Raw genomic sequence first — 12,303 nt, 5'->3', positions numbered from 1 at the left:
CCGGGGGAGGCGGGCGGGGGCGGCCCGGCCCCTCCCGTCCCCATGGCGGCGCCTTAAACAGGCGGCGGGGCCGCCCCCGCCCGCCTCAGAGCGCGGCGCCGGGAGGGGAGCGAGTGACCGGGAGGTGAGAGACCGAGCGGCCGGGACCCCCGCACCCGCCGCCCCTCGGGTGCCCGTCCCGGGGCCGCTGCACGGGGAGGGAGAGAGAGAGGGAGGAAACCCGGGAGGAGGGCGAGCGGGGCCGTCGCTGCCCCGGCACCCCGCGGCCGCGGGCAGAGACCTCCGAGCCGGGCGGGAGAGCCCCGGCTGCCGCTGCGGGGCCGTGCGGGCCCGGGGCTGCGGGAGCCCGCGGGAGGACGGGGCCGGGAGGGGACCGGCGGCATCCCCGCCCCGCCGCGCCTCCTTAGCGACGGTCGCCGGGCAACGCCCATCCTCCCTAGCGACGGTCTTAGGGACCACTCCCCGGCCTTCGCCGAGGCTCCGGGGCCCCACGCCAGCCTCTCTTGCCCGGACACCCACCGGGCGAGGTACCCGCTCTGCGCCTCGGGGTGCCGGAGAAGCCCCTGGGTGCTGGAGCTCCCCGGAGTTCGGCCGTGCCCAGTCCCGGCCGAGATGCTGTGGGTGAGGGATGCTGAGCCGCCAGGGCGAGGCTGGCGAGGCGATGGCGAGCGGGGACGGGACAGCAGCAACAGTGCCGCCACGGGGTACAGAGACTTGTTTGCTGCTTGTCACCCTGCAGGGCATCACGCTTGGCCCAGCCCTGGGGGCAGTCACAGGCTGGGGTGCTGCAGCTCCGCACAGGGGGATGGAGGCAGGGGAGAGGTGGGGCTGAAGGCAGGCGGCGGGGCCGCTGTGCGATGTGAGAGCGAGCGGGATGAAGGCGGACGCATTGCGTCATTCCCGGAGAGTACTCCCGAGGGACAGGCTGATGCACTCACTCCCCGCCAGCCCCGGAGCCGGCAGCCTCGCTGCTGACAGCTCTCGACCAGCAGCCTCCATTCCCCAAGACGCGTTCTTGGCTTTCGGCCTCGGGGCTCATCCGAGCCTGCTGTCAGCCCTCACCCCACGCCCGCAGGTGCTGCCAACACCCCGATCCTGCTGCGGAGCCTCCATCCTCGCCAGCCTTCCTCCTCCTCCTCCTCCTCCCGCTGCTGCCCTCGAGGGCCTCGAGCAGCCGGCTGAGCTCTGCCGTGCCGCCAGCAGGAGCCTGGGTGGTGCCGGGCCCATCCTGCAGCCCCATGGCCGGGAATGCTGAGGTGGCATCCCTGGAGGAGAGCTTCCGCAAATTCGCCATCTACGGCGACACCAAGGCCACGGGGCAGGAGATGAATGGCAAGAACTGGGCCAAGCTGTGCAAGGACTGCAAAGTCACCGACGGCAAAAGCGTCACCAGCACCGACGTGGACATTGTCTTCTCCAAGGTGAAGTAAGTGACTTGGATGCCTCTGCAGGATGGGCAGGGCGTGGGTGTCTGGGTGTGGGGTCCCCACAGAGCTCTGCTCCCCCTGCTGTGTGCCCAGGCTGTCCATTCCACTTGTCACAGAGCTGTGGGAGCTGTCCTGCAGTGTCCCACCTTCAGGGGGGACATGTGGCTGCTTCTGCAAGACCTAATGATAAATCAACCCAAATTTGGAGGTGGGAGGCTCAGATTTGGTGCAGAGATTGTGTCCCTGCTCCCACTCCAAGAGTTGGGGTGGGCCTGGTTGGCTCTGCCAGGTTCCCATCTCTCAAGAGGTGCCACAGGGAGCAGAGGAAGGTGCTCAGGGTTGTCCCATGTGCTGTGGCCCTTCCCTGGGCCTGGCCAGCCAACACCCAAGCTTGGGGAGGATCCTGGTCCATGGGAGTAATAGGGGCAGCTTGAAGGGCTGAAAGGCTCCTGGAACTGCTTTTAGGGTCCCTGGGGACACAATGATGCTTCACGCTCCACACCAGGGTGTGGGAACAGGTGGAGAACCTGCTTCCTCCATGTGCTCTGTCCAGGAATTCCCATGTTCCTCAGTTGGGTCACATGGAGCTGAGCACTGGGAGGTTTTGGGGTGCAGGAGAGCAGGTTGCCGTGCTGCCCTAGAGATGAGAACCAGGAGCTCCTGGGAGAGATGCTCTGTACATGTCCTTCCAAATTTGACTGGAGGATTGATGCCTGCCAGAGGAGAGAGTGTGGTGGGCAACCCAGGCAGCTGGGAGAAGTGGGGATGGATGCACTCCCCTTCTTCACACCAGCACCAAGTCCTAGAGCACTTCCATGCACACTGGTGTTTGGTAACAGGGACTTCAGCAGCATTTGTCTGGAAGGCTCCTGGAGCTCAGCACCAGCTGTGCCCAGCCCAGCCTATTTGGCTGTAGCTGAATTTCAGAAGTGGGTGAGGGTAGAACAAAGTCAGGGTCTCTCTGATGCAGCTCATCCCATTTGGAGGCAAAGATGTGCTGGTGGCAGCCTGAGTTTTGCTCTTGCAGAGGGAAGACAGCCCGTGTCATCAACTACGAGGAGTTCAAGAAGGCGCTGGAGGAGCTGGCCCCCAAGAGGTTTAAGGACAAGAGCAAAGAGGAGGCCTATGAAGCCATCTGCCAGCTGGTGGCAGGGAAGGAGCCCATTAACGTGGGTGTCACGGTGAGTGAGGAGCCCCTGGGCTGTGGGAGCAGGAGGGGAGGATGGGGCTCTGCCCCCTGTGCAGATGCTTTCTAGGAGACCCCATGGCCCCAGGTGAGGGGGACCTGAGGGTCTCATAGGGCACAGGGGCACAGCAGGGTCTTTGGTGGGTGTCAGGACCTTGTGTGGGGCAAGGGATGGGACTTGTGTGGGAAGGGGATGGAGCATCTTCTTGTCTCCCATGTCCCACTGCAGAAAGCCAAGACAGTGGGAGCTGTGGAGAGGCTGACGGACACCTCCAAGTACACGGGCTCCCACAAGGAGCGCTTCGACGAGAGCGGCAAGGGCAAGGGCAAGAGTGGCCGGGAGAACATCGTGGACACCAGCGGCTACGTCAGTGCCTACAAGAACGCGGGCACCTACGACGCCAAAGTCAAAAAGTAGGGACGGGTGCCCGTGGCGCGACCGGCCCGGGGGCTCGGTCACAGCCCCGGGACGTGCCCGTGAGCCGGGCCCGGGAGGCTGCGCTGGGGCCGGCCCGGGCTGGCGGGATCGGCCCCCGGCGCTGGGGGGATCGGGGAAATCGCCGGGCCCAGAGCTCTGCCCCAGCGCTGTGTCCGTCCCCCCCGTGCTGCGATCCCCCCGCCCCTCCGTGTCCCCCGTGCTGTCACCGCAGCCCCACACCGCACTAACAGCGCTGCTCCTCAGGGCTCCCCTGCCCGCCGGCACCCACACCTTCCCTACCTCAGCCCCGGCTCTCGGGGCACCCTCCGTGTCCCACCGGGCACCGCCGCTGTGCTGCCCTCCGGGGCCCTGCCTTAACCCGCAGCAGCTCCACCACAGCCGCCTCCTTCCCTCCCCTCGGGGCTGCCTGGCCCAGCCGCTCCCCGGTTCTCGAGCCTCAGGCCCGGCGGTGCCGCTCGTCCCGGAGCCGCTCCCGGCCCAGCCCCGGGATGCACCCGCGACTGTTCGGTGTCGCCTGGACAGCGGCAAAGGTCTCCGACCTGAACCCCCGTGGCCTCCCGCTCCCTTCGTGAAGCCCAAACCAAAGGATGCTGCAGGCCCGCGCTGTAACCCGGCTCTGCAATAAACCCCGTCCGCACTGAGCTCCGCTCTGGTTTGTTCGTGGGCCCGACCCCTCTGGCTGCTCCCCCGGCCGGACAGAGGGGGCTCGGCCGCCCCGGGCAGCTGTGCCGGGGGTTGGCCCTGGCCACCGAGGGTTTTGGCAGCTCCTGGCTGGCCCCGAGTTGCCTGAGCAACCGCAGGCACACAAACACGAGCGCCTGGCTCCCACTGCTGCTCTGTTTGCAACCAAACACACGAGGAGCTCCTGGTAACGATCCCTGGGAACAGGCCGGGCTCCAGAGCGGCACGGCAGCTCCGGGATGGGATGGTCACTCAGAGAGAGCAGGAACCCGGCTGCAGGGGCCGTGAGCCCGGCCCCAGGCACGGGCTGAGCCTGCTGCAGGGCTGCCGGGCGGGCACGCCGGGATCTGCAGCTGCACATCCACCCCCAGGGTCATCCACGCAGAGCCAGGCTCCCTAAATAACCCACAGGGGTTATCCCGGGTGCCTCAGCTGTGGCACTGGCACTGCTCAGGACGTGAGGGATGTGTCAGGGGCACACATGAGGCTGGCACAGGCTCGCTCACTGCAAGGCACAGCACTGCACCCCTGCATCCCAGACACTGCTTTGGCAAACACAGGAGAAGGAAGAGCTGGTCTGGGTGTCTTCTTCCATGCTGGATCCAGCCCCATCCTCAGTGAGGGCTGGGGGATGTTACCTCTCCTTTCTCCTCTGAGGGGGTTGGAGGGAGTTTGTGGCTGTCTATCCCTAAAGGCTCCTTATGAAGAGCCAACGTTTCTCAAAAATTGTTGCTTGTGAAGGGAGAGGCCGGGAGACTTTAACCCTTTGCTGACTGCCTTGCCCAGTGCACAAATGAGCTGCAGAATTCCCTGGGCCAGGCTGCCCTGCATGCCTTGAGGTCTGTGGAGGTGACTCAGGCCTGTCCTTGGAGGCTTGGCAAAGGAAGATTATTTTGGGAAGAGGTGAGCAGGTCAGGCCCCACAGGACTCATCCCTGGCTGTGTGTGGCCCTGCTCAGGACCTGGATGTGGAGCACAGGAGCTCTCATGTGGGGACAGCTCTGCAGGGGAGTTGCAGGTGTTGATGTGGTTTTGATACAGGGAAATCAAGAATCCTGGGAATCACAGAATCCTGGGAATCACAGAACGCTGGAATCATTTGGGTTGGAAGGTACCTTAAAGACCATCTCATTCCAGCCCTTGCACCATGAGCAGGGATTCCATGTTGTTCCAAGTCCCATCCAACCTGGCTGTGAATGTTTCCAAGGGATGGGGCATCCACACTTCTCTGGCCAGCCTGTGCCAGGGCCTGCCCACCCTGCTGCTCAGGTGATGGCTCATCCAAGGCAGGGCTGCAGCATCTCCCAGGACAGCCAGCTCCACCAGCCAGCCTCTCCCTGCTGATTCCTGAGCTTCCTCACAGCCTGTGGAGCCCCTGCAGAGCTCAGGTAAGAGCTCACAGCTCTCACAGCTCCCACCTGCTGCCACCCCCTGCATAAAGAGGCTCCTCACCCACTCCTGCACCTCTTCAAGTCCTTCACCACTTTCTCCACAGTTTACACAGAATTTCTCTCCTCCAGCCTCTTGGTTCTGGAGGAGGCAGCTCCAGTGCCCACTGCTCCCAGCATGCAAAAGGCATCTCAGTCATGCCAAAGCAGCCCCAGGAGAATTTGTGCCAGTAAAGACTGGCTGGATCTGTTGGCTGCAAAGTGCCCCAGATCAGCCTGAAACAAATCATGTCCTCTGAGGTGAAGGGAACAGCTTTCTGGGAAGAGTAAGATATTGATCTGGGTCTTCACCAAGAAGGGGAATCTTACTAAATACCAGTGTAATGATCTCCTGAGGGTTGCTGGCTCTGTGTGTGCATGTCCAAGGCCCCGTTCGTCCTTGCAGGAGAGTGAGAATGCCCTTTAGAAACAGCACCTGCAGTTCTGTGGCTGTGACCTGATTACAGACACATCCCACAGCTCCTCAAAGTGGTCAAATCCAGCTGGAGACATGGGTAAGTGCAAGGAATATGGCCTTTAAACAGCAGCTTTCCAGTGTGGGCAGGAAGGCAGAGGTTCCTGGAGTGGTTGGCAGTGGAGCACAGGATTGACAAGGAGAGGCTGAGCTGGATTGCTCAGCACCTGAGAAGACCAAAACCTGAAGAAACTTCCACAAGACCAGCAGCTCCAGCTCTTGCCCAGTGAAGCTTGAAGTGGTGCCACAGGCTGCTGAGCCCTTGGGGCATTAGTTGCAGACCTGCTCTGTGTGATGAAAAGTGACACTGCCCAAACCCAGGCCTGCAGCCATCTCCTCGTGCTAATGACCATCCTCTGGCCAAGCATCTGCTCTGAGCCTGGCTCCTCACCAGCCCCAGACAGACACTTTGCAGCCAGCTGCAATTCCCTGGCAGCAGAGGAGCCAGCAGGGAGGTGTCTCAGCCAGTTTGTGTTGTGTGCATTGGTCCAAGCTCCAGACATGAAGATATTTTCTCCTTCCCACTTGTGTCTCTCCCTTGGCCACCCTCTGGCCACGCTCCCACAGTGGAGAGACTCGCCAGACCTTGTCCCCTGTGGTGCCCTGACACCAGAAACTGCCACCTCTGGGTTTTAGACAAATCCTGACTCTCTTACAAGGTGGTGTCTCACCTTGCCACTGGGATGTGCAGCCCAGAAGGATCAGGTGGGTGATTTGCAATCAATTTAGCTGTAAAATGTGTTTTCTGCCCCAAGGTCCCTTCCCTAGAGAGCTTCTAAAATCATCTGGGCTCAAGGCTAATGTGCTTCATGCTTTGACAAGTTGTGTGCTGGGGATGAGGGAACTGGCTCCTCTGAGAGGTCATTTTTCTCTAGGATGAGCGATTTGACCAGAAATACTGATGAGGATGGATCACTCTGGCCCTCAAGGACATAGATTTGTTCCTAGAAGAGGGAGACAGTGGATACCAATATGGCCAGGGAGGTTTTACCCTTTCTGCCCCTGTGCAGGATCACCAAGAGCTCCTGTGCTGTCCAAACCTCGCTCCCCAGGGAACATCCCTGCTCAGAGGGCTCTGTGCTGGTGCTGGCAGGTCCTGGCAAACACCTGCCCTGTGCAGCTGTACCTGCCCTGCTCCCTCAGTACTTTTCCACTTCACTGCTAGCCTGATGGACAATGCTTTCCAAAATACACAGACAAGCTGTAAATCGTGTTCAGACAAGATTCAGAGTGCAGCTTCTGTCACCTAAACCCAACTCTTGAATTCAGGCTCCTCCTGTCATGCCCTGAGATTGGTTTGACCACGTGTGCTCAGGCAATGCTTCACTGCCAGCCACGTGCTCCAGCACTGTGCTGGAATATTGATTCAGTTCCCTTTTAGATGGAATTCAATTAACTAAATTACCATCTTCCCAGCATGGCATGGCTCCAGATAAAATGTTATTATCCAGGACTCATCCCTGCATTTTGTTAATGTAATAACTGCAGCAGACTTGTGAGAGCACAGGGGGAAATGGAAGCAGGAAGATGCAGAGAAAGAAAACAAAAGGCAACGATTGGATTCACCAGATTGAAATACAACAGGAGCTACCATGCAAGGTGAAACTGAGCATGGCCCATATTTAATGTCTGTTTTGTTCCCTGTGCAGAGCACAATTGAATAATTGCTCTGGACTCCAAGCTCCCAGAGCTGTGTGCTTCCACAGCTTCCCAGGTGTGTGATGCACATTTTCCCAGTGGGAATGAGGCTGCATTGCTCATGACTGGTGCATTTCTCAGCTGGAAGAGGGGTTTGGGAACAGTGTGGCTGCTCTCTTCAGTCAGCTGCTGCAGCAGGATGGTTTGTGGATAGTAAAGACTCAGGGCAAGATTGTTGCATAAAAAAGATTAAATGATAGGCAGGCATTTGAGAGAGGGCACCTCCTGCAAGGATATTTTTCCAAAACCAATACACTGGTTTCGTCATGGAACCATGGAATATCTGGGACTAGAAAGAATCTTAAAGATTCTTTAATTCCAACCCCTTGCCTTGGGCAGGGACACCTTTCACTGCCCCAGGGTGCTCCCAGCCCTGTCCAACCTGGCCTTGGGCACTGCCAGGGATCCAGGGGCAGCCACAGCTGCTCTGGGCACCTGTGCCAGGGCCTGCCCACCCCCACAGGGAAGAATTTCTTCCCAATATCCCACCCATCCCTGCCCTCTGTCAGTGTGAAGCCAGTGCCCCTGCTCCTGGCACTCCATGGCCTTGTCCAAAGTCTCTCTCTAGCTCTCTTGGAGCCGCTTTAGGGACTGGAAGGTGCTCTGAGGTCTCCTCCTCTCTTCTCCAGGCTGATTTCCATTTATTCAAAATCACATTTTAAAACATTTGTACTTGGAGCTCTAAGCTTGTAGCCCAGAGCTCTGTGTTTGACAAGCTGCAGCTACAGCCAAGATTCATTCTAAGATTTCGTGCAGAGATTGCTGACTGTCCCTAATAACTGATAGAAGCTGTTCCAAGAGATCAATAGCATGTGCTGAGATAGCTGGAAGCACATCAGTGGAGCAATCACATCTGTGATTGCAAAAGGCAATCAGGTCTCCTCTCTCTCGTTTTGACCCAAGATATTTTTCTAAAAAAAAAAAAGGTTTAATCAGACACAGAATATTCCTGATGTGCTGCTCACTGAACTGGCATTTTCATGACTTGGCTTAGAAGTCTGTGACCAGTTCCAGCCTCATTAAGGGTATGATGTTAATGGTCCCCAGAATAGCTCTCTGTTGTGTCCAAATCCATCCATGTGCCAGCAGTGGGGGCATTACAAGAAGCAGACACGACTGGAGGAATTCTGCTGGGACACAGGCACCGGGTCCTGCTGTGGCAGGTGAGCTGTCCCCTGCCTGTGACCTCTGGCTGTGCTGCAGGACAGCCCTGGGCTCCTGTCATTCAGTCAATTGTTTCACTTCCAGGCTTGGAAATAACACCTGGCAGCTCAGACCTTTCCAAAACAACTCATCAGAAGGGAGCACAGGGAGAAGGGTGGGTGAGCTTCCAGGTGCTGCTTTCTGAGCATCTTTCTGTCAGGCTGGGCTGCTCTGAGAGACAAAGGGGATCCAGCAGCTGGAGGTTACACACAGCAGAAAATCTCCAGGGCTGCCTGTGAGAGGCTGCACATTCTGTTTGTAAAAAAGCTGGTTTTGGTCCTTCAGCAGCCCAGGTATCCATCCTGTGATGCTCTGGCTTCCTCAGAGTAACTCCACTCTTGCTGTACCATGACTCCAAGCTTCTGGAAAATGCCAGTGGGGCACATCTGGCCCTGGCACCACATGTGTGTGGTTGCTCTGTATCTGTTCTCATGAGCCTTATAAACCACATCAGCCCCCATTTACTCAATTCCCAGGAGGCTCTGGAGGATCTTTCCATTTTTCTTTACTCTGTGTGTGTTTGATTCCTGGAGATGCAGTGGCTGGGAGCAGCAGCCTGATCCATCTCTTGTAGGGTGGAAGCCTCCACATGGTTCCCCTAAAGCCTTTCATCCAGCTACTGAATCAAATAATCCCTTTGGGATGAGACAAAACATAAGAAAGCAAACCCCAAATCCCCAGAATCACAAAGGGCCATAAATGTTACAAGAAATGAATCACTTTTGTACAGTTTTACCTATGTCTGGTAAGTCCCTGGGAGCCTTTCCAGTGGTGCTGCTGAGCCTCAGAAGTGATGAATATCCGTGAATGTAACATGGTGTGAGTTTAAGCAAACCCTTCTGTCACTGCTTTGAAGTATTTGTCTCAAACACACTTCTAAAGAAAAAAACCCCAACTTTTTCCAAGCATTCCTGCATAGGTGTGTGAAAAAAACAACTTAAACAAGCAGTAAAATCTGGAACACACCAAGATAATCTAGAGTTTTGGCAGGAAGCTCAGGTGATGTCAGGAAACAATTCTAAACAGAAAAGTTTCTATGGATTTTTTTTTTAATTTTTTTTTTTTTTTTGAGACATAATTGGAAACAGATTTTTGCTTTGGATTTAAACACTTCCCAGCAGCATCTGCAGTGTTATCCCTGCCTTATGCATGTCAGGAACAGGAGGGTATGGAGCAGAGGAGAGAAAAGCTCAGCACCCTCCTGTTCACGTTATTGCTGCAGGTTTAGGTTGTCTTTGGACAGCCATGCAACATCATTTTCCTGGGATTATTACCCATTGGATTTCAAGGTAAATTACAAAATCCAGCGAGGCTCCTGTCCATGGAGGTCCATTCTTCCCCCCTCATAAATCCAGCAAAGGATTTTGGAGCTGTGAGAAGAGCAGGGTGCTCTTCTATATTAATGGTTTTGCAGTCAAGTCGACCAGAAGAGAACATCAGAGACACCAGCGACTCCAAAACCATAAACCTGACACAAAACCAGCCTGCAAACTACTGTCTGGAAAGCTTCTTAATTAAATAAATTAAATAAATTATCTTTATGTCAGCTGATGCTTCCAGTAGTAACACACAGAGATGATAATGGGTAAACCCAGGAGAACATTCAAGATATGTAAACCCATCCCTGAGGTGTGACACTGCCCCAGAATTGCAGCTGTTATTGTACAGATTTATTTAGATTCTAACATTTAAAGTATAAATTATTAACAAATATTAAATATAGATATTAAGATATGGAGTTTGCCTGTATTCATATTGATGGTCTTTTTTTTTAATGCTGACCTTATCTCTAGAGGAAGTTAAAAATATTATTCTGAAAAATTGTTTAGATAAATAATAAAGTATTAATGTATATTAAGTAAATATTAATAAAGTATTGATGAGCACTCCTATATCTTTATCTAAAGCCCTCTTTAGGTTTTTTAACTAGAAGTCCCACATGATCAAATTGATCAGTTAATTTATTAGCTGCCATATTCCAGGTTTTCTTAGCTTTTTTTATTTTTTGTGTCTTCTCACCTGTTCCCTATTCTAAGAAATGACACAAAGAGCATCTAATTAAAGAGATCTGTCATGTTAGCATTGTGTTAATTGGCTTTTAAATAAATTGCAGCCCTGCTCCTTCCTCCAGACCGGATGGGATGGGATGGGATGGGATGGGATGGGATGGGATGGGATGGGATGGGATGGGATGGGATGGGATGGGATGGGATGGGGAGGCACAAGGCAGGGCTGAGCCCCCTTTGTGCAGGGGGAGCTGCTGGCTGGGCACTGCTGCCCATCAAAAGCAGCCTGGGCTGCCTGAATTCCCTCAGGAATGTCTGGGAGGACTTTCCTTGCAGCAATGGCACCATGAGGGTGTTTTGGTGGTGCTGTCTTTCTTCCACTGTCCCCTAAAATTGGATTGAGCCTCAGAAATACCAAGGTTTTACTCTCCAGTTGTTTTTCTTAAAGCTTTTAATCTTTCTTGCTTGAACAGTATCAGCAATAAGAAGTTGATGTGATTATCTATGAAAAAGTCTTGTTCCTCACATCATCTTTGATTATCAGTGCAGTCTGGAGCTACAAGCTCTCTCTGTAAGGTACTGACTTTATTTCTTGCATCCATTTACAGAGGATTTCCCTCCCCTCCCCATCCTTTTCCAGACATGCTTTTGACTCCTTTTTCTGTGGCCATTTATATGAGAAATAGCAAAAAACCCTTCCAGACATCAGGTTGTTCTAGAATTTGCAGGTTTGTTCTTGCCACTCAATGTTTTCTGTGTGGATGAACCAGAGAGCATTGTGGGATCTGCAGAAGAAGAGTTAATTAATTTTAGTGTCAGTGATTGGTATTTCTCAATTCCCAAAAGTAAAGTCACTCTGTCTCCTGAATCTCTGTTGTGGAAAGAAGCTCCTGCATAGGGTAAGTCTGATAATCATAAATTATTCACTGACCAACACAGTTTTGTGTTTGGGCACCTTCATTTTTATATGCAGACCTCAAGGTTACCTTTTCTCAGCTCTGCTGAATTTATCCTATGAGCATTAATTCTGCAGCTGAGGCCTTTCTTGCAGGCAAAGTGGGATTTTCTGTGCTGTTCTTCTAGACTTTTTCCATTCTTAGGTAATATTGTGTGCAGATGGATGTCACAGACTTTCTGTTAAAGTTTATCAAGGCTCCTGATAAGTATCCAAATAAAAGTCACATTCAGCTCTTCTGCCCTGGTTGGTGAAACAAGATTTCATGCTTGACCTTTCCATAAGAGCTCATTTAATGGTTTTGATTTTAATTAACTGCAGTTAAAGAAAGCAGCTGCTGTGTTTGAGGAGAATTTAATACTGCCCCATCTTATTGAATACAAATGTTTGAATCTGGAAAAGGTGGTGTTGCCCTTTCTAGTGCTCCATGAGGAAGTTCAGTTGGCCTGAAAATAACTTCATTCTAATGAATTTATTATGGTAAATTCACCACTGAATTTACTGTCATGTGCAACAGGGAAGTGACAGTTCCTCCTCTTCCCCTAAACTCTGTATCTGCATAAATGGAAATACTAAACGGGTATCTCTAACAAAGATTTAATTTGCTATACAGCTACAAGTATTTTTTATTTTAATTAAAGTGTAATTTTGTCTTGTGCCAGTGAAAGGTGAGTCTGTACATCCTGGCTGGATGAAAGTCTATTTTCAAACATTCATACCTGCATTTCCTCCAAGCTTTTTTGAAACTCTGAGTTTCTTCTTTTCTTTTTTTTACAAATGGAATTGTCTCCAAAATGTTGTGCTGCT

At 53.5% G+C, this 12,303-nt stretch overlaps 1 protein-coding gene across 1 annotated transcript; it reads left to right on the top strand.

The window, feature by feature from the left end:
- Positions 1-3,693, top strand: TPPP3 (tubulin polymerization promoting protein family member 3). Its single transcript, XM_054640824.2, has 4 exons — positions 1-124; positions 1,076-1,426; positions 2,455-2,608; positions 2,843-3,693. The coding sequence occupies exons 2-4, from the start codon at positions 1,239-1,241 to the stop codon at positions 3,029-3,031; spliced, it is 531 nt and encodes a 176-aa protein (XP_054496799.1). The 5' UTR covers positions 1-124; positions 1,076-1,238; the 3' UTR covers positions 3,032-3,693.
- The last annotated feature ends 8,610 nt before the right edge of the window (positions 3,694-12,303 follow it).

Source organism: Agelaius phoeniceus, chromosome 12, assembly GCF_051311805.1.
Source record: "Agelaius phoeniceus isolate bAgePho1 chromosome 12, bAgePho1.hap1, whole genome shotgun sequence".
Classification (NCBI taxonomy): Eukaryota; Metazoa; Chordata; class Aves; order Passeriformes; family Icteridae; genus Agelaius; species Agelaius phoeniceus.
The sequence above is the reverse complement of the archived record's forward strand: the minus strand, read 5'-3'. Positions and strand labels throughout refer to the sequence as shown.

Bases quoted from the DNA above. Each gene is read 5' to 3' on its own strand.
- TPPP3 (XM_054640824.2), top strand. From the start codon at position 1,239: ATGGCCGGGAATGCTGAGGTGGCATCCCTGGAGGAGAGCTTCCGCAAA. The intron at 1,427-2,454 runs GTAAGTGACTTG...TTGCTCTTGCAG, and splicing joins ATTGTCTTCTCCAAGGTGAA to AGGGAAGACAGCCCGTGTCA. The intron at 2,609-2,842 runs GTGAGTGAGGAG...GTCCCACTGCAG, and splicing joins CCATTAACGTGGGTGTCACG to AAAGCCAAGACAGTGGGAGC.